Source organism: Carlito syrichta, unplaced genomic scaffold, assembly GCF_000164805.1.
Source record: "Carlito syrichta isolate Samal-C Ts95f unplaced genomic scaffold, Tarsius_syrichta-2.0.1 Scaffold137413, whole genome shotgun sequence".
Classification (NCBI taxonomy): domain Eukaryota; kingdom Metazoa; phylum Chordata; class Mammalia; order Primates; family Tarsiidae; genus Carlito; species Carlito syrichta.
The window spans coordinates 64,203-85,838 of NW_007081509.1; the positions used below are offsets into that span (position 1 = coordinate 64,203).

The window sequence follows — 21,636 nt, forward strand, 5'->3', positions numbered from 1 at the left end:
CCCCAGCCTCCTTTTCCAGCCTCCCTGTCCCCTGTGCCTATCCTTTGTACTGTCTTGCCCTTCTGCTCTGGCTCTTTTGCTTCCTTTCTGCTGCTTCACTGGGTCCATCTGTGAAGGGAGGAAATCAAGAGGTTACTAACCCCAGGTTCAATCTACTTTCCAATTTAGGTTAAGAAGAAGAAAAGGATTTATAAGCTTTGATTTGGCTGAGAAATTGCTACCTGCAATTAAAGCATCAGGTTTTTAAATTTGCCAGACTACGCTTTCTTTAATTTTTCTGCAGGTCATTATATCAGTGTGGGTTGTGATGTGCTAGATTTGAGTGTCAGCCTTTTCTGTGAGCTAGTGAGCCCCTCAGCTCCCTGTGCTCTAGGAGGGCTGCATGTGGACTTGAGATGGCACCACCCACTGCCTACAGCCCCTACAGTACCCTGCCGTTGTTGCCATTTGAGTGTGGTGTTCCTCATGCCTTCATGTCCAACACTTCCAGGTGTTTTTCCACCTATTGTGTTTGGAAGTCTCAGTCACTCTCGTGAGAGCAGTCCTATAAACATGAGGCTGAGAAGCAGTTTGTGGTAAGCACCTTGTCTCATGGCTGTTGGCATTCTGCTGCACATGTCACGTCAGACTGAACTGTGACTGGAGTTACGCAGGACATCCCAGGAGGCAGAATAAGTATGTTGGAGTGAGGCTTGGGTGCAGTCAGAAGGCTGGGCTCCAGGCCTGGCTCTGCTACCGCTGACCTGTCTCATGGGCTTTGACTGAGCCCACCGAGAACTTGACTCTGGTTTTCTGTTCTGCTAAATGGGCATGTCCTAGATCTTTACAATGTTGTGATGTTTACCTCACATTATGTCTGAAATAGAAATGACGTTTCTTGTCAAACTTTTGTTATTCTTTTAGTATTACATATTCTGCTGTAAAGTATGTATAATTTTATTCTATAATGAGTAATAATTAGTCACCTAAACTTCTAACACAGGATTTCTGCTTTTTTCCAGTAATTTTGGTCTACTGTGCTGAATACATCAATGAAATGGCGGCAATGAACTGGAGGTAAAGCCAACTCCCTGTGCATTTGACTGTTTCGTGAGTCCACCCTACAGGGTGTCACAGGGAGCATTTCATGCAGGCCACAGGACTTGCAGAGGATACAGATCTAATCACGGGACCTGCATAGACAATGAAGTACCTTTGTGCCCTAGTTTAGGGCCTGAGGAACAACTTGTTGAATGTTTTCAAGACTGGTGTAACCTTTTCCAACTGAGCCACATCTGCTGTGTGATACTGGTTTTTGAATGGCTAGTGGGCCAAAAATGATTTTTACATTTTAAAATATAAAAAAGGAGAACTGCTAGCCCCTCAGCAAGAATGAGTTGGGTCACTGCCTCATGGCTGGCAAGCCCTAGACATTTACTCCTTGGCCCTTTATAGAGAAGGTTTGCTGAACACACCCCAAGATCATTTGCTTAGGTACTTTTGCTTAGATTTAACACACCTTTCCATGACTCTGAGCCCCAGTGCCTCCATACTCAGCTCAAGTAATTAGAAAAGGGCCACACACATCCGGCTTCCTGGCCATGCTTCCCTGTCCCACCTCCTGTGGTGTGGCTGTGGGACACCACCACCGCAGCCCCCACCCCGGCACTCGCAGCGTGGCCGTGGGACATCACCTCCCCTGCGTCCTGGGCCTTTTCCTCCAGGACGGCGGCCCCATTCCCACCACCACCACGGGTGGTGCTACATCTCCCATGCCTGTCTGTATTTCGGTAAGACCTGAATCATGGCCAGGCCCTCCCTTGGCCATGTTGTCCCTGGAGCTGGTTCTGCTTGAGCTTGCACCCACCCCTCAAGAAGATGCTCTTTTCCTGGACACGTTGACCTTCATGCTCTTAGTCAGCAAATAGTCCTCAGTTCTCGGTGTACCTGACCTCGCGAGGCTGATGCAGGTGTCCTTTCTCTCGCTAAAGCCTTTGTGTCCCTGGTCTTCATCCTGGTCTCTTCCCTCCAGCTCCTCTGTTGTTGCCTTATAGTTTTCTGCTTGTGTCTAGGGTCTCCAGATGGAAGTGCGAGAGTTACTCTGCCTGCCTCACTCCCTGGACAGTCTGCTAGGATGTCTAGTAAACATCTTAAATTCACACGTTTCACACTGACTCTGTTCCCCAAAGCATCCTGCTCCATCTTTGCAGTGGCCACTTTTTTCTTGTTTCTCAGGCCAGAGATGTTCACATCACACATTCTTCAGGAAGCCCTGTTACTCTTCCTTTCAGACAGACTGTGAGCCCAGCTGTGTTCATCTCCTTTACCCTTTGCCATACCCAGATTATAGCAGTAGCCACCTGAGGCAGTGGGTTTAAAAGGCAAGCCCCTCCTCGAACATTCCAGAGGGTCCCCCGGGCATTCCAAGCAAGACCAGAGTCTTGCAATGATGTCCTGTGGCCTCCTGCTGGCTCTGTCCCAGCAGCTGTGCCTGTGAGTCCACGAGGCTCTTTCTTCCCTGTTAGTCCCTGCTCAGGGTTGTGAGTCCCCCCCCACCCATGAGCACCCACTCTCCCTCCCTAGTCTGCACTTCTCTGTAATGCAAATCACAAAATCCACCTTGGGTTGACCGTCTCTTACTTATCTGGGTCCTGTCACCCTCTAGATGGTTAGCGCCAGCAAGGCGGGAACCCCAGTGCTTGTACCTGAGTTAACCAAGTATTTGTTACTAGCTTTGTTCATTATATTTCCCACACTCTGCCATTTCCTGGCTCTGTGCCTTTGAGCAGGCTCCACCTTTCTCAGTCTCTTCTCCCGGGACAACACTAAGGCTGTCACGAACAGGAAGACGGAGGTGCCCAGCCCAGCACCTTCCTTCAGGTGACTGTGGTGTCAGTGCAGTCGTTGCCTCTTATTACTCACAGAACTTGTCATCGTTTTGCTATTTCAGTAAGACCTGAATCGTGGCCAGGGTTTCCCATCATTGGCACTAGTCTTGTGCCCAGGTCAGAACTGCTATTGACCCCAGGGGCTGCTCTGCACTGTGTCCTGTCACAGGGAGGCCTTCAGGGTTGCTCTCTGCTCCCACCACCATCTTCCCCTTGCCAAAGGGCCTCTTTCTTGGTCCTGTGACCTAGCGTGGTTTCTTCATAGTCACCGTCACATGTTGGACAACACTGTAGAGGTGGGGCAGGCTCAGTGAAGGGAGGGTGGCTGTGCCTCAGCTGCCATCAGTCTCCAAAAGTCTGTGTTAAGTAGAGTGTATCATGAAAAACTTTTGTTGTTGTTTTGTCAACTAATTTTTTTTTCTTAAAACAGGTTATTTTCAAAATACCAGTATTTTGATTCCAGGGGGATGTTCATTTCCATAGTGTTTTCAGCCCCACTACTGCTCAATGCCATGATCATTGTGGTATGTATACGACGGACTCTTAAAATGGCTTTCTTTATATGTTTTTAAAATCTAAACATGTCTCAAAACTATTGTTTTCAGATTATGTGGGTCCGTAAGACTTTGAATGTAATGACTGACCTGAAGAACTTACAAAAGAAAAGAAAGGAGAAAGGAAGAAGAAAAGAAGAGTAATGTGGTCCAGCTGCGTTGGGGTTCTGTGCCGGTTCCTTCTCGCTCACGTTGTTTCCAATGTCAAAGTGGTGCAGGCATCGCTCTTAGCACCTGGCCATGCATTTGAAAAGTGGTCCTTTTATTTTGATATCCACTGTGATAGAGCACACGTTGAAGTCAGCTTTTAAGACAAGCACCACCTGTGTCCATCAGGATGTCTGTAAAACCTGGACCGTCTTCATTGTGCTCGGGGTCTTTGCAGTCACACTGTGGTCTGGTCTCGCCACAGTGCTTCATAATTGGAAGTTTGAAGAAGCTCACATCATTTATGCAACTAGTATTAACTGTGGAGTTGTTGGTCAATATTAAATACATGAAACTCAGTAGTAAGCGGTGCCGTCTTGCTTGTGGGCCCCACCCTTACTCATCCTGCTGTGCTTTCTAGCTTGCGGCAGCAGTAGTCAGAGGAGGGCGTTTTTGCCTTCTGGGATGCAGGGCAAAGTTTGGTGACATTTTCACTTGTCACTGGAGGAGGAGGTGCTCCTGGCAACTAGGGGGTAGAACCCGTAGGTGCTGCTAAACCTGCCACGGTGCACAGAGAATGGACCATCCACGACCATCTGACAGAATGTCCACAGTGCTTGGGTTGAGAGAGCTTTGAAGCAGTCTTGAAAAATACATTGTATCTCCATCCAATGAACCAGGCCCAGTGAAGCTAGTTCCTCTCAAAGTTAGGGGCCACTTCACTAAAATTTTTAGTTAAGAATATTAAACTAGAATGAGAACCATAAAGTCAGGATTCCACGAAAAGAAGGCATTGAATGAGCCCTTTGATTTTGTGTTTCAGGAAGCAAAATTTCAGGAATATTCAATAATTTAACTGTTTCAACTGGTACATGTTCATGGCAAATACAAAGATTGACTATGTTCTTAAGTGGCACATTGCTCTGTTAGGGTTTGTGTGCTCAGAAACATGATGCTGTCAGTTCTGTTGGGACAAGTTTCCTGTTACTTTGTAATATCTGCTTCATAAAATAGCTCCTGTCCAGTACACTGTTGGTTCCTGTCAAATCTAGAGCTGCAGCTTGAGGCTGACAGCTGGTTAGAGACCCAACATTCTAAAAGTCGTTGTTTAATAAAGGGAATGCAACTGATCATTGCATCTGATAACATGCCCAATTGTGCATTTCTGAAAGCTACCAATGCAGGGTGTTTAATGGGATTATAGCTTCGGGAGAGTTCAGAGCACCACAAGTTCGTTTCACAGTGAAAAGGGACATCAGTTATACTTGAACATACAGGCTAGGAGAGACTGAGGAGGTGTGGAGCTCACCAGCTAGGGGGCTCTCCTCTCAAGTCTTGGTGGCCAAGGCTGAAGACGAAAAGTGAACAGGAAATTTGTTGTGGTAATTCCTGGTCCAGGCTTCGTCCAGGGTGCTGTGTAGGTGTTTGCCTTTGTTAGCCCAAAAGAAGCCAAGGACATTGCAGATACTGTACACGCTTAGTATGACATTTTCACCATCTATACATTATATAAACTATTTAAACGGGGGGCCACCTGACTGAATCTCAGCCTTTCCATGATAAAGAGCGTAATAATATTGCCAGCTTTGCATTGACTTGATGTTAATGACTGGTATCGTCGTGAAACCATCACAGGTGCTGTATGGTTTGTGTGTGTGTGTGTGTGTGTGTCTTTGTCTTGAAACAGCTATGTTTTGTTTTCACAAAAACAAACATCACTTTATTTTTAACTTCAATAAGTTCATGTTCAGTGGGCCTTAAATTGCAGTGTTAACAAGTATCTTAGAATATTGTTGTCCTCATGCTAGGGAAAGTCCTACAAACCAGAATTACCAGTAGTTGTGTAATTTATAAAAATGTGCAGATGTAATACCACTATAAGGAGCTAGAGGGTGTATGGAACATACTGAATTCAAGCTCTATAAAAATGAAAGTGAAGGGAGGGACCTCAAGAAACTTAGAATAAATTTAGTTCACATTTTGCCTCAGAATAGCCATTTTTTTGCTTAGACCAACACGCTTTGAATCTAGCACAGGTTAGACATAGATAAATTTTCAATAGTCAGGTTTTAGGAAACATTCAGAAATCTCAGGTTCCTTGTCAAAGATCACCCCTTAGCAGGCTGAAGACATAGACATACTAGACCATCTTTTTGCTAAGGAGTTTGTGGATTGCAAATGTCTGACAGGTCTCTTGCAGGAAAACCCCCTCCACTTGTCTCCTCCCATCTATCCCACCACCATGGCAGCACTCCTGTGACTAACCCACCCAACTGCCTGCTGTCCATCAATTGACGTCAGTACCTGTGCTTACCTGCCTTATGATGATGTGGAGCAGACCACCACCCAATCACCTTAATGACCTTCCCACATCAAAGGGAAGGGCTAAAAGGACTCAACCATGAGCAATCATTCGCCATTGCAACCATTGCCTTGCTAAGCTATGGTGTGGTCATGTGCTCTTTGAGTTATGGCCAGTCCATATTTCCTAGCTTTGTCCCCCTCCCCTACCTTGGGGAAGTCAATCTCCTCTTTCTTGCTCTCTAATTTACTTTATAAATAAACTATATTTTCCAATCTAGCTTCTGTGCAATTCTTTTCATCTTTCATATAGCACCGTATCACACACCAGACACTCCCAACGCTCCCAGCAGGCCTGATCTAACATTATGGAGGCCCCGCTAGGAGTGTGACTCTGACATTTTTGGAGGTTCCACAGAGATCTGCCCCTCGCTCACTCTCATTCTATTCCATTGAGACTTGCCACTCTCACTCTCTTTTCCAACCCCAGTATCTCTGTGGCAAAAGATAAAATGCTGGCCTATCTTCCCCGTGACTCGCTCTTAATCTTATGGGCCTGCAATGAGCTATATTGAATGGACCTCTCCCTGTTGCCTCAACCTTATTCAGTATGAAGTAACATCTCCAGTGAGTCCTATTGTTTATCCGGTCAGGAAGGAAGTCCTGGAAGCCACTCTGAGAGACTGCTCTTTTTTTTCCCCTTTTCTCGTTACTCTGGGAAGCATGTTCCTGGGGTCTGGGACCCTCTGTGGAAAAGACTGGGTGCCAAGCCTCCCAAACGTGGTTTGGAACACCCCTAGCACTGGGATCTGGAGCCCTCACCTGCTAAGACACTATCTCTGGTGGGTTGAGGAGACAGAAGATGCTCTATCTCACTTGATCTCACACACACAGGCTGATTCAGCTGACCCTCCGCGTGGGACACTGACTAAGGGTGTGGATGGTTTTATTCTGGGGCCTGGGGCCCTCTGCGTTTTATTTTCGCCCCATGTTGGGAATAGGTGGTGGATGGTCTTTTCACAGTAATTCCACCCCGCTTCATCTGGGATGCCGGACTTAGGCGGTGGATGGTCTAATTCCACCCTGTGGTGGGCATAGACACTGGATGTGTAATTCTACCCGCTGCTGGACATAGGCAAATAGATGGTCTTATCTCCTTTGGGCCTCTCAGATGCGGTTCTTAGGAAAAAAGACTGACCATTGGCATGTCTTTTCATTCTAAAATGTCTCAGGACCCTCTCGCTAAAGGGGACCATCTGCCCTAATGTCTCCTCAATACTGACTAGGTGGCCAGGAAGGAGATGGGCCCAGGGTGAGTGTCTTACCTCTGGTGGTCTCCTTCAACTTGACCTCTATTGACGCCACAAGGGCAAATGGTCCAAGGTTTGCAAAATGGCATCACTGGGACACCTTGTTCTTCCTGTGGCACTGCCACACTCCTTTGATTACTTTATCTCCTTCCTGTTCCCCTCTAACAACTCAGATGCTGACCCAGCTAGTTTCACTTCTCCTGTCTCTCACAATCTGCTTCTGCCACTCCGTGAGTTTCCCTTCCTGCTCTTCCTTCTCACCCTCCACCTCTACCTGCAGAGGAGGGGCCGGCGCCAATGGCCAGGGTGCCCAACCCATGTAAGGCAGTGTACAAAACCGAGTGGCTTTAGATATTCCTACCGCGTCTCAAGGAGGCACATGTGCCATTATCCCCTCCCCTGCTGCCTGATCACCACCACCACCACCCACAGCTCTACTAGCTGCAAGTCAAACCACAGTCTGCTTTTCCAAACCAGACTCGCAAGTGCTCTAGTAAAATCTTAACTTGCAACTTTACCATGTCCAAGAGCAGTGCTAAATAACTCCAGCGTTTGTAATATCAGGCACGCAAAAGTTGTATTTCACAAAAGGAAAGTCAAGTCACCTTGCTGTGCCTGTCTAGCTCCCCTTCCACCTTCAGAACTGGTAACACTTGAATGCCAGTTACCCTCTGCATACACTTTACTGAGCCTGGTCATTCTCCTGCCAGACAAATACTAGGTACACTCTGTAGCACTGTTATGGTCTGAGTAATGCTCAGCTGCTCCCTTTGATACCCGTAAATCAGAGGGGCAGACAACTGTAGAAAGAAGTTTATTTCTGAATTTGAATCCAGAGAGCAGAGTTGGACTCGTCTTTCTAGGATGGTTCTGCCCGCCCTTCAGGCCTCGCAGTCCACTTGTATAGTCCAGAGTTGTCAGTACATCAGCCACGTGACCGGCAGAGCCTTGTATAGAACTTAAGTTACAGCTGCATTTTACATTTAGAATAAAGGAAGTTTACAAGGCCTAAAACGTCATGCAAATCACAAGACTTACAATTACATTGATACTATATAGCTCAAAAAAAGGGAGTAAATAGGGATTTGTATCTTGGGACATGGTCTGCAAGGAAGTCAAGAATCCCCTGAAGCTACTTACTGGGAGTGCACTGAAGACAAGGGGACTTTCAGTCATGTGCTCAGGAATGTGCAGGAGCCCTAGAATCCCCCCATGCCCTTCTCTAGGGGCTGTGGTAACATGAAGCGACATTAGTGGGTTTCTGTATTATTTCCCCATTGTCAGTTGAGACCATGAGATCTGTCATGGGTGTAGCTATGTCATGCTGCCTTAACATAAATGGTGCATGTAGTTCTTTCCCTCCCTCAGCCAGTTTTCATGCTTTATAGGCTTAGTTATGAGCACATGAATTTTAACAATGCATTGGATACAAAGTGTGATGGCCAAATATGTTAATAATGCTATTATAAACATAGCCAGAAAGAACTTCCCCATGCCTGAAAGGAGGCCCTGTAACCCTGATGGGAGCCAAGGAAACATGTTGGAATACCAGAGACCTTTATAGGCACCTCCTTGGTGTAAGCATCTGTATCACCTATAGCATTAATGCTGGCTTTCATTTGACTTAGCATTGCGGTGATATTCCTTGATTCATCAGGGTTAAAAGTGCAACACTCAGTATAGATAATGGCACTTGTGCCTCCTTGAGACGCAGTAAGAATATCTAAAGCCACTCGGTTTTGTACACTGCCTTACACATTAGAGTCCTCTCAGTATTTTTGCTTCCATTCAAGTCTCGCTATGTAAACTTAGCTAAGGCTTCCATGTGGAAGGACACACTTTCCAGCCCTATATTAGGTGAAAAGAAATTAAGGACATATTCACACCATTCAAAAACAGATCTAGTCCATTGAATGTGCAGATAAGGCAAGCTGGCTATGTTCGCTTTTTGCAGCGTGCTTCATTTGTGTCCTTGGGCCCATGGAAAGTCCAGAGTGCATCTACCAATCCATCTAGGGGTAAGCCAAGGCCATAAACTAGTACCACGGATCCACTGAGTCCCATTGGGAGCTTGCCAGTATACCTCTAGTCTCTGAGTCCATCAATGGCAAACAAATTGCTGTCCTTAAGGACAGTAAGGTTTTGGCACTGTTCTAAAGGGAACCAGCCCATGAATCAGGTCCCATTCAAAAGATGTTGCCTTGAGTATTTTCTTTGTTCCCAACACAAGGGGACTGGTTTCTTTAATCTACCACATTCAAGTGTGAGCCATAGAATCCCATCCCATATCTGATGGGACCCTTCCATGGTTCAATACTTGGGGCTTCAGGTTCACACTGATTATGTTGGCTAAAAATTACTGTTATCTCTTATGGTAGATTGATATGAAAAGGTGAAGTCATTGCCTGTTTCATTTATAGTTTCCTTAATGGGCCACTGCTGTGAACTTACCCTTGTTAGGACATCACTATCAGCCGCTCACCTTCCTACTTAGTGCTGGAATGTACATATCCAACTGCTTTCAATCAGTCTCCAGGAGACCTGAAACCCACCAGGGAAGCCCAGAGGCCCCTGAGACTGGAAGTTGTCCACAAATTCAACAATTTGAATAATTGAATGTACTAGCATAGGAATAGGCCCACTCTGAATACACATTTCCATTGGTAGCTGTAGCATAGAATAGTACGAATCACTTTGTTTGCTTAAATAGCAGCTTTAAGTCCTGTACCAGCTCTACTGTTCACTGAAGCTGTGATGCTGATCCAGGAACAGGGTCTCTCTGTTCATCCATATACTTTTTACTCAGGAATGTTATATCCAAGGCTTGATGCCTGCAAACATCAATGCAGTAGGAGTCACGAATAGGATGTCATGGGGTCCCTTCCATTTTGCAGCTGGTGGTTGGGTGCTCCCTCTCTCCAGTCTGTTAGCAGCACCTGCTGCCCTGGGTGGGAGGGATGTCTGAGTTCTCCGTGGACTGGGAAGTTCCGAGGGGAAGCAATTTTATGAATCATGGTTAAAATCTGTCCCAGAGGGGCAACCTATTTCCTTATGAGCACTTCATGTCCTATGTCTGAGGCCCCACTTCCTTCAGAGGTATAGGTGAAAGGCCTACCATAAACAATATCAAAGGGACTTAAATTAATCCTGCTTCAGGGACTGACTCGGACTCTGAGCAGTGCAATACTCAATATCTGGGTCCATTTTACTTGTGTCACCAAAAGTTTCCTAGTGATTATTATGCTAAACCACAAATTGAAAGGTTGTGTTGTCCCAGTCTTAGGTCTGATGGAGTTTTCCTTGGATTTGCTGAGGGGTGGGCATCCTGCTGCTTGGCTTGCAATAAAAATGTAATTTTAAAAATGTCTGAATGCCTCCTAAAACCTACCTATGGGAAATTTGTCTTATCTAATCTATGCTAGCTACCTTGCCTCAATTATTTCTCCCTTAGAGATTTTTGATCCCATAATCATATGAAGTGCTGAGGCATGAATGTCCATTTTCTGTAGCTATTTCAGAGCTGACAGTGGGTGTAGTCCTGCCTAGCCAGAGATTGGAAATCTCTCCCTGTCTGATCTAAGGCATCCAGCTCTGTTTCAGCAGTGGCATAGTTTTCAGGCATCCTTGTATGTGCAGTGTTGGCATGAAATTGCTGGATTCTGGAAGAAACAGATTTAGCCTGTCATGGACCAAAATTTAGGATTCTAACCATTACAACTGACTTAATAAAAGGAATATCTGAAGGAAACTCCTCCTTCTTCAGGAAGTAGAACAATTAAGTGAAACCAAGTTTACATTTTGACAATGTAGATGGTAGATACCTTTTATACAAAAGCTACCAGGACTGTGGTTACCAGAATACCTTAATTTATGTGACTTTACTGTAAGTAACCAGTTTTTAGAGTTTTTCATGTATTTCTGGACTGTAGTGGCAACCTGACAGATTTTTCTGGACTGTAATTTGAACCAGGTACTCAAATGAACCTTATATAAATATGAAGATAAATCCAAAAATGTCTTGAGATTTGCACCCAGAAAACACTTAACTAAAAAACAATGAACAAGAAAATTTAAAACAAATGTACCAGTTTCTTTTGAAACATAACTTTTCAGTTTCTATTTTACTTAAAGACAACTTATAGTAGGATTAGTTCATTTATTTAGATTTAATATGTTTTATTTGCACATAAAGTGTAATGAGTTTGTCTGCCATATAGGCCCTTTTAAAATTAGCTTTGTTGGAACTTTTTCCTATAAGGAATCTCAGATTAACTTAAACTTTAATCTTAATTCTCTAAAGCAGTGTGTTTTGAAATATTATTTCAGTTAGAGCCTTGGTAAAATAACCAGTGTTACAAAGAAAACAAATTCTTACTGAACTTGTGCAAACAACCATACTTATTTGCAGAAGAAAAATGCAAAAGATTTTTCCTTTGACTCTGAAAAAATATAAAAAAATAATTGGTAATACTTTAAACAAGTTACAGAATTATTTGGTTTTTATTAACTCAGTTTATGCAATTAACCCTTATTTCATTACAGTCTTATATTGGATTAGTAATCCTCATGAACACACACATTTTTAAGGGTTCTGGAAGATTTTAAAGTTGTTAGCAATTTACCCTGAATGACACCTGACTATATATGTGACTAATCTGACATAAACCTTTAACAGTTTAAATAAAGACATAAGTTTGCTGACAACTTAAGTACAAAAAGTATTACAGAAGCAAAGTTTTGTATTTTAAAGTTTTTGGCAGAAGTGACACTTAACCAATAGACTCAAACAAAATGAAAGCATTCTGTTTTACCAATTTTGAACATAGTTACTAAGTGTGGCAGATTATTATTTTTAAAGATACTGTTACTTTAATAAAATGGTGTTTTGGCCTAACATCAGTGATTGATATTAATGGTAAATTCATAGACATAACTAATTTTTTAAACAAGATTGTTCATAAAATTCCTTTCACACATTTCTTTCTGCAAACCGTCCACATACCATCTTTGACATGCTCATACCATTTTTTGACATGCTTGAACCTTCTATTTTTGTCCTATACTCCTTTCTTTCAGATAGTTATTCACTCCATTATAAGACAGAAATTTACCAAACAAGATTCTTTCTAGACAAAAGTATAATTTTTTACCAAAAACACTTTTACACCAACAACTTTTTTCCATATTTCCTTTACTTCTTGGTTTATTTCTTTTTACCTTTTACATAGAAAACCTTTTACATTCATAATTTGAATTAACCTTTTAGTAATGTCTGATTAGAGGTTAGACAAAACGTCTAACTCTTGGAACAACTTTAACTCCCACTAAGAAGCAGGTATCAGGAGAAAGAGGTTCAGTATGAGCACAAGGGTTAAAAACTTAGCCTCAGTATTAATCAAGATATTTATCTGGACCCCAACCATGTCAATACAGACCCAGGGATTCTCTAGTGTGATGACAGAATGCTGGGTCTGACCGTGGTCCTTGGGTCCCTTCAGTTAGTGGACATTATTACTGAACTAGGTGTTCCCCTCCCCCTTCAGGAGAGGCCCCACTGGCTTTTCCAGTGCCCTTCTAGTCCACAGGTAGGACAAGATCCTTGAGGCTTAGGCCATTGAGGACAATTGCACTTCAGGTGCTCAGACTGACCACACTGATAGCAGCAAATACCATTTCCCTTAGCCAACCTTTTCCTACCGGGTCTTGTTGGGTAATTGGAGCTTTGCCATTAGTGGCAACTGCCAATAGATCTGCTTGATTTTTGTCTTGCTGGTGCTCATCCTGGAATCCTCTTTTATCCTTAATGTCTCAGTTGCTAAAGACTTCAGAAGTTTTCTGTAATTGGGAGTTTGGTATTCATAGTCCTGAGTCAAGCTTCTGGAGCTGGGTATTCAATATCCCATAGAATATAATCTTATTTACAAAGGAGTGAAATAAATTTTAAAACGTCTCTACTTATGGAATTTCTGACCATTTCCCTTCAAGTCTACAAAATGAATTTAATTGCCAAATGATACTAAAGCACAAAGTTCCATTTCTTTTCCAAAACTCACTATCTGCCAACTTGTATTGAGTCCAAGTTTGTTTATAATAATGTACTAACTTTTTTATTTTAAGCCATGTAATTCTAATTTGCTCCAATTCTTTAAAATATGTCCCAATGGGGTATCTGGGGGTACAGATTATTTCCCATTTTCTTGTTCTCTGAAATTCCTCGAAAACCCTGCATTTTGCCTTTTAGTACTTGCATGCTGCATTCCTCACAGGAAAATTCTGAAACAAAATAATACCCAGAATTTTGCCTTTAAATTCCTGTGCAATGTATTCCTCAAAGGAGAATTCTAAGATAGATGGATGGATAGATAGATAGACAGATAGATAGATAGATGAAGCCATAAACAGTGATACCAGGTGTCCTTGGAACCCTGAAGACTTCTTCCAAGCTGAGCATTCCCAGCCTTCCCTGAAACTTCCCTCTGCTCTAGGACTTTCTAATGATGTCTTTGAAATGATCTGACACAAAATCATTTTAGAGTGAACAGACCATGTAAATGTGAAATGATCTGTTCCTGCTTATTTCTAATTATGAACAGACAAATTTGTTTAAAACCCTTTATACATTACTAAATTATGGTCTTAGTTGTGAAGTGTAGACAATTAGGCGAGAGTGATCAGGTCTCGTGCTGTGTGCCACAGAGTGTACCTAATATTTTACCTGTCCTGAAGGAGAAGTACCAAGCTTAGCAAGGTGACTTCATCAGGTGGGAATGGCCAGTTACCATGTATCATTATGTCCTGCAAATTATTCAATATTTAAAGATTTACTGGTCTCGTAAGAAGAGTACTAGTCAGGCATAGCCAAAAGAACAAGCAGTGATGTTATCTAGCACTAAATTTGAAAGTAGGGGCTTATACATTACACGTTTCTAAGAGAACCCTCAACAGTTTTACAGGGACAAGCAGTTGATCACAATCTCAAGCTAGGTCTACACCTTTAGAAACAGATTCACTTCCAACTAACATAGCAGCTAATATCTGAAAACAAGAACAGTCTATTCAGTCACTTATTTGCCAGAGGAAGATTGCGAAATTATTTCCCCCAAGGTTAGTGTCAACTTGCACTGAGTTAACAAAAGGCAAAGTAGCACATAAGAGAGATTTCTATGTTCCTTTACTGGTGCATTAGAATGAACTCCCTCAGAACCCATGAAGGAGAATGCAGTCTCAGAAAGGGAGAGAGTGTGGTCGATAACAGGTAGCATTTCACATAAATTGAAGGCGCCTTTTGCACATCTATGACAACAAAAGACAGGGATTTTAACAATGCCAACAGCTCAGGAGAAACAAGACATAGGAAACCAGACAGAGTAGGCATACGTTAGAGGATAGTGCAGACATGAGGTGGAAACGGCAAGCGATCCCTACCTCCGGACAGCACTAGGTGTTCTGGATCAAAACATGTTACTTGCCATGAAGACATCATCAGTCATCTCCCTGCCTCTTATGTGTCTCAGTTTTCCCTCAGGGTGCTGAGAGCACTCAAGCGACCCCGGGGCACCAGGTGACCAGCCCTTATACACACTTCCCAAATGGGGCAGCCCTCAGGAACACTGGGAATCCTTTTCAGTTTCCAGGAGATCTGCCTCTAGGACCTTTTCCAGCACTCCAATCATCATTTCCAGGATCTGGCATGGATTCGGTCTGTTGAGCATCTAATCAAGCCTGGGGCCTTCCAGAGCCTGCAAAGTCCTTTATGACTAGAATGGAGAGGTCCCTATGAGGCCCTTACACATCATGGGAGTTGATCCCCGACCCCTTCACAAGTCCCTCAGTCACCTAAGGGAGACTGTGTGCACAGACCAAAGGGAAGAGTGCCTCTTAGCTTTGATCCAGACTAGAGTCTGGGCTCATAAAGGTGGAATTCCCTATTCTCCTGGGGGTTTTCACCACCTACATAAATATTACACAAACAAAGGGATACAGTAACACTTTGCAAAACATAATGACCTAAAAAAAAAAAAAGCCCACCAATCAAATTTTTTAAATATGAGATGTCCCATCAAACAACACATAACAAACTAGCTGACTTTCTTAACAAATTCAAATATAAACAACAAAAGCACTAATGAGTCGGTTCAGAGTTCCTCTGGTGTCTACAAAGTGACCCCAGAGAGGCCCAAGTGAGAAAGCTTCCTCCACCTCCCTGCACACATCCAGGGTTACCAAATAAGAATGTCCACTTTACAAAATTGGGTACCTGGCAAGGACTCCTCTCTAGATAGTCCCTAGAGCAAAAAGTGGCTCAGGCAGCTGCCAGGCCATCTCAATCAGGAGATCCCATTGACCAAGGTCCTGCAACACAGTCGCCAATTGTTATGGTCCAGGTAATGCTCAGCTGCTCCCCTTGCTACTAATAAATCAAAGGGACAGGGAACTGGTAAAAAGAAGTTTATTTCTGAGTTTGAATTCAAGGAGCAGAGACAGACTCTGGTTCTGCTCACCCTTCAGGCCCCACAGTTCACTTTTATAGTACAGAGTTTTTGGTACCTATACATTAGCCAAATGACAAGTGGTGCATTGCATAGAACTTAAGTTATAGCTGCATTTTACATTTATTTCTTTTTTCTTTTTTTTATTTTAAAGATGTGGGGTACTGGGGGTACTGAATTTTACATTTAGATAGTGACATTTAGAGTAAAGAAAGTTTACAAGGCCTAAAACACCATGCATTGCAAAAATTATGCAACTCACAAGACTGACTTACCATTGCATTGATACTATATAGTTCAAAGAAAGGGAGTAAATAGGGATTTGCATCTTTGGGCAAGGTCTGTAGGGAAGTCAAGGATCCCTGAAGCTACTTACTGGGAGTGAATAGAAGATTAGGGGACTCTCTGCAGTGTGCTCAGGAATGTGCAGGAGCCCTTGAATTCCCACCTTGCCCCTCTCTAGTGACTGTGGCAACATGGAGGGGCATAAGCAAGTTCCTGTATCGGCACAATAAGGATGAAGACTGATCACTCTCACCTAATTGTTCACACTGTTAGGGTGTGGAGGGTGGAGAGGGGTGCAGCACTGCTGAAGCTGGCATGCCAGAGGTGCACGCTAGTAACCAGAAGGAGAGATCTGAGTAATGCAAAGATTTGCAACACACAAAGAGATGAAAGAAGAAAAGATGTATTCCCTTCCCACAGAGAGGAAGAGGGCCAGCACTCTGAGTGTGGCCCCATAGTCCCCCGAGCCCTGGCTTAAATCCTTTCCTTTGGAGATGTTGCAATCAGGTAGATGTAACTGCTATGACTCCCTTGTTGACCACGGGTGCACGTTTTGGAGCACCTGAGAGGGCGCTGGTTCTGATCATCAGACTCCGAGTCATAGGCTTTCATCAACCTCCCCCGCCCCCCAGGAGTTTATTCTTGGATTACAATAGGCCAATACGGGTAATGCTTGTTTCTGGAAAGACAAAGTTGGCAGTTAGTTTTTACCCAAAGAATACATTCTTCCAGGGAACAGTTTCCACTTTTTCAGTGTTGTGTTAGGATCTAGAAACAAAATCAAATAACTTCCTGCTCTTGGTCCATCCTATCACACACCTTACAACTAAAACTGTAATTTGGCAATTTATATAGGGTTTTTAAACAAATTTTCCTGTTCATAATTAAAGTTAAGTAGGGACAGATCATTTCATTTTCGTGTGGTCTGTTCACTCTAAAGCGTTTTACATCAGATTGCTATAGACAGAAATGATCAAAATGTTTTATGTGTAGTCTATTAAAGAAGAACTTTTGAGATTTTTTTTCAGCTGAGACATTAGAAAAGCAACAGGGTGCCAACATGGATGGCTGCAGAACCAGAGGACCAAAGAGGTACCCCAATTGGCATCGCAATTAGTGACAAAACTCTAACTGCCCATCAGAGACCTTGTAAGAAGAAACCTGCTAAGTGGATAATACACATTACTTATGGGTACTGTCTGTGGGGACACTAGAAGTGTAGTGCCCCAAAGAGCCCTAAACCTCCTGGACCTTGTCCACTGTGTGGGCCAGAGAGCCATTGGGAAGCAGGTGTACTCTCTTCTGAAGAGAAGAGAGAACACCTGGTTCAGAAATGGTGGCCATTTAAGGAGGCTTGGGAATCTACTAAAGTGCCTGGCACTGGCTCACCATCACTCCAACAACCCCCAGGTGAATATTAGGGTACTGGAACCCAAATTAATTTCTTAATTAACACATTTACCAACTGTTTGGTCCTAGCCATCCATGTTGGAATCATATAGCCTTATCTCAATCAAAAGTTACTAAAGGTTAATTCAAAGTATAAACGTAAACAAAAATTATCTAGAAAGGTAAAGACAAAAACTGGAAAGCAAAGAAAAGACTTAAAGAAAGCTGTAAATAAAAAGATATGTGAAAGGAGGGAACCTTGGAAATTTAGACAATAATGTCGCCATTTTGAATCAGCACAACCATTTGCTCAGACCTCACCCCTTGACAGTCCCTTGCTGCACAGGTTGCATGGCCCACATATCCTTTCATCTTGTAATCATTAACAAGAAAAATACTTTAGTTTTAGAAACTGGTGATTACACAGAACCCCTTAAGCATATCCAGTCTTGCTAACAATCTGTCTTTTAGGCATTCGTATTGACACATTGTTATTGGCCGTCCATGGTGACTTCTAGCATACCACCGGGAGGCATGTTTATTGCTGTGTTGTTATCATACAACCAAAAAACCTCCAGCCCACCACCTGAGATCATGAGACATTGATGCCTGGTAATGTCAAGATACTAGATTCATGTGACTGCTATGGAAACTATACAACTCTGGGCATTCCTTTTGGCCCAGACCTCCTCCAGGTCTAAGCCCCCTTTTGCTTTAAAGGCCCTGAAATACACCTAGTTTCCAGCCTTCCATACCACATTCACCTGAGTGCCAGCCCCCTTTCCATCTGTGAAAGGTGAATAACATACTTTACATCCTTCTTCTTTCATCTCTGTTGCAATATTGCATTATTCCCAGGCCGCTGGCCCACCTTGCCTAAGTTTACCCTTTCAGTATGTTTTTGGTAGCTGTATTTCCTTGTTAAAGTCATTATTAATAAAACCCCTTATTGCTGTCTAAAAAAAAAACCCCAAAGAACCTTGAAGACAAGCTTTGGGGACATCCAGAAATTCACTGGAGCAACAATGAAGACTGTCTGGACTCCTGTAGTGGGTATCAAGCCCACTAGGGTAAATTTAAATACAATTTACTGGACATCAAAGCCTCATTATGTCATAACAACAGCTATAATGGTCTTTATTATAGTAGTGTAAATTCTAATAGTGTATGATTGCACAATGTGCTTTGTATACAGATCCTAAAAATACTTAACAACTCCATGGACTCCTGTCCTATCATCTCCACCTCTTGCTCTAGACAGGTAGGGACAGCTCTATGCCCCATGTTCAGCAGGATGTATCTATAGAAGTCTGACCTTCATCCCTATTCGCTGGTACAAATAAGAATATTTTTTTAAATAGCAAGAGGTGGGAAATGAAAGGAGGGACCCCTAGAGGCTTAGAATAAACTTGGTTCACTTTCTGCCTCAGCATAACCATTTTTGCTTAGACTGACACACTTTGATTCTAGCACAGGTTAGACATAGATAAATTTCCAATGGGCAGGTTTTAGGAAGCGTTCAGACATTTTACTGCAGGCCAAGCTGGCAGCCTACCTCACCCCCTCAGCAAATCCCATCAGATGCAAGACAAAGACAGCCCAACCTTTCAATTCATAGTTTGTCATAATAATCTCTAAGAAACTTTCAGTTTCCTGTCAAAGGCAGAAGGTCAAAGATCATTCTTTAGCTGGCCAAAGCTATAGAAATGACAATAGACCACTGTTTAACTAAGCAGTTTGTGAATTACAAATGTCTGACAGGTCTCTTGCAGGAAAAAATCTTTCCCTTGTCTCCTCCCATCTAGCCCACTACCCAAGGGCATGAGATGCTAATGTCTGGCGATGTCAAGATCTGAGACTCATGTGGCTACAATCAACATCAAAGATCCACAGCCCTGGACATTCCTTTTGGCCCAGACCCCTCTGGGCCCAAACCCCCCCTTACCCCAAAGGTCCTTAAATACACCCAGTTCTTGGCCCTTCAATTCCACACTTGCCTCTGAGTGTCAGCCCCCTTTCCAATCTGTGAAAGGTGAATACTAAACCGCACTTCCTTCTACTTACTTGGTTGCAATTTTGCATTATTCCCGTGGTACCTGCCTCGGCCCACCTTGTGTCAGTTTACCCTTTCAGAAAGGATTCCCAGGATGTCTTTTGATCTGTTTAAGTAGAGCAAATGTTTTTGCTGATTTTTTATTATTAATTTCTTTTTAGAATCAGGAGGTACACATGCATGTTTGTTACAGGAACATATTGTTTAGTGGTGGGGGTTGGGTCTCAAGTGGTCTGTGCCCCAGATAGTCAACATTGTACCCAATAAGTAATTTCTGAACCCTAACCCACTCCTTGCCTCCTCACTTATTGGTGTCCCAGTGTCTATTATTTTCATCTTTGTGGCCATTTAGCACTCTTGCACACAAGTGAGAAGATGCAGTATTTGATTTTCTGCTTCTGAATCTGCTTACTTAGCATGATGATCTCCAGTCCCATACATGTTGCTGCAAAGGGCATGTTTTCATTCTTTTTTACGGCTGTGTAGTATTCCATGGTGTACATACACAATATTTTCTTTATCCAATCAATTGTTCGCGGGCACCTAGGTTGGTTCTATGATCTTGCTATTGTGAATAGTAATACAATGAACATACAAGTACAGGTATCATTTTTATATATTGATTTATTTTTGATTGGGTGAATTCTTCATGGTGGGATTGCTGGGACAAATGGTGATTCAAATTTTAGTTATTTGAGAAATCTCCATACTGTTTTCCATAGAAGCTGAACTGGTTTACAATCTCACAAGCAGTGGGTGAGCATTCCCTTTTCTCTGCAAATGCACCAGTATCTGTTTTTCTTGGCTTTCTAATGATAACCATTCTGACTGGTGTGAGGTGATATCTCATTGTGTTTGTAATTTGCATTTCTCTGATGATTAGTGCAGTTGATCATTTTTGCATACATTTTTGGCCACCTGTGTGCCTTCTTTTGAGAAGTGTCTGTTCATGTCCTTTGTCTACTTTTTAATGGAATTTTTTTTAATGTTGAGTTGTTTGAGTTCTTTGTAGATTCTTGATATTAGCCCTTTGTCTGAGGTGTATTTGTAAATATTTTCTCCCATTCAGTAGGTTTTCTGTTCACTCTGATGATTATTTATTTTGCTTTGCAGAAGTTTTTTAGTTTAATTAAGTCTCATTTGTCTATTTTTTTTTTCTTTGTTGTTGTTGTTACAATTGCTTTTGGGGGTTTTCATCATAAATTATTTGCCTTTGCCAATGTCCAGAAGAGTTTTTCCTAGGATTTGTACAGTTTCAGGTCTTGCATGTAAATCTTAATCCATTTTTAGTTCATTTTTATATGTAGTGAGAGTCCAGTTTCATTTTTCTGAACATAGCTAGCCAATTTTCCTATCACCTTTTATTGAATGGAGTGTCTTTTTTCCATTGTTTATTGTTGTCAGCTTTGTTGACGATCAGTTGGCTATGGGTATGTGGTTTTACTTCTGGGTTTTCTGTTGTCTTCCTTTGATCTGTCTATTCTTGTACCAGTACTGTGCAATTTTAGTTACTAACTTGGAGTGTGATGCCTCTGTAGTTGTTCTTTTTGCTTAGAATTGCTTTGGTTATTTGGGCCCTTTTTTTGATTCCATGTAAATTTTAAGATTGTTTTTTAAGTTCTATGAAGAATAATCCCCTTAAGTTGGTATTTTAATTGGGATTACTTTAAATCTGTAGATTGCTTTGGGCAATATGGTCATTTTAACAATATTGATTCTTCCAATCCATGAACATGGAATGTTCTTCCAATTGTTTGTGTTATCTATGATTTCTTTCATCAGTGTTTTGTAGTTCTCCTTATAGAGATCACTCACCTCTTTAGTTAGGTGTATTTCCAGGTATTTTATTTGTGGCTAGTGTGGATGGGATTGAGCTCTTGATTTGGTGCTTGGCTTGAGTGTAGTTGGTGTATAGGAACACTATGAACTTTTGTGTGTTGACTTTGTATTATGATGCTTTACTGAAGTTGTTTATCAGGTTAAAAAGCTTCTGGAGAAGTTTTCAGGGTTTTCCAGGTGTACAGTCATGTCATCTACAAACAGCGATACTTTGACTTCCTCCTTGCTGATTTGAATGCCTTTTATTTCTTTCTCTTGCCAGATTGCTCTTGCTAGGACTAACAGTCCAATAAAGCAAAAAGTTAGCTGGGTGTGGTGTTGCATGCCTGAGTTCCACCTACTTGGAAGGCTGAGGTGGAAGGATCATCTGAGCCCAGCAGGTGGAGGCTGCAGTGGCCATGA

The 21,636-nt window shown here is 42.5% G+C and overlaps 1 protein-coding gene across 1 annotated transcript in view; it reads left to right on the plus strand.

The window, feature by feature from the left end:
• The window catches only part of TMEM18 (transmembrane protein 18), a 7,799-nt gene extending 3,872 nt beyond the window's left edge, over positions 1-3,927 (plus strand). The window contains exons 3-5 of the mRNA XM_008049812.1: positions 1,002-1,056; positions 3,298-3,391; positions 3,473-3,927. Of these exons, the coding sequence (XP_008048003.1) occupies positions 1,002-1,056; positions 3,298-3,391; positions 3,473-3,565 (242 nt within the window). The 3' untranslated portion in view covers positions 3,566-3,927. The remainder of the gene's footprint in view (positions 1-1,001; positions 1,057-3,297; positions 3,392-3,472) is intronic.
• Positions 3,928-21,636: the final 17,709 nt, after the last annotated feature.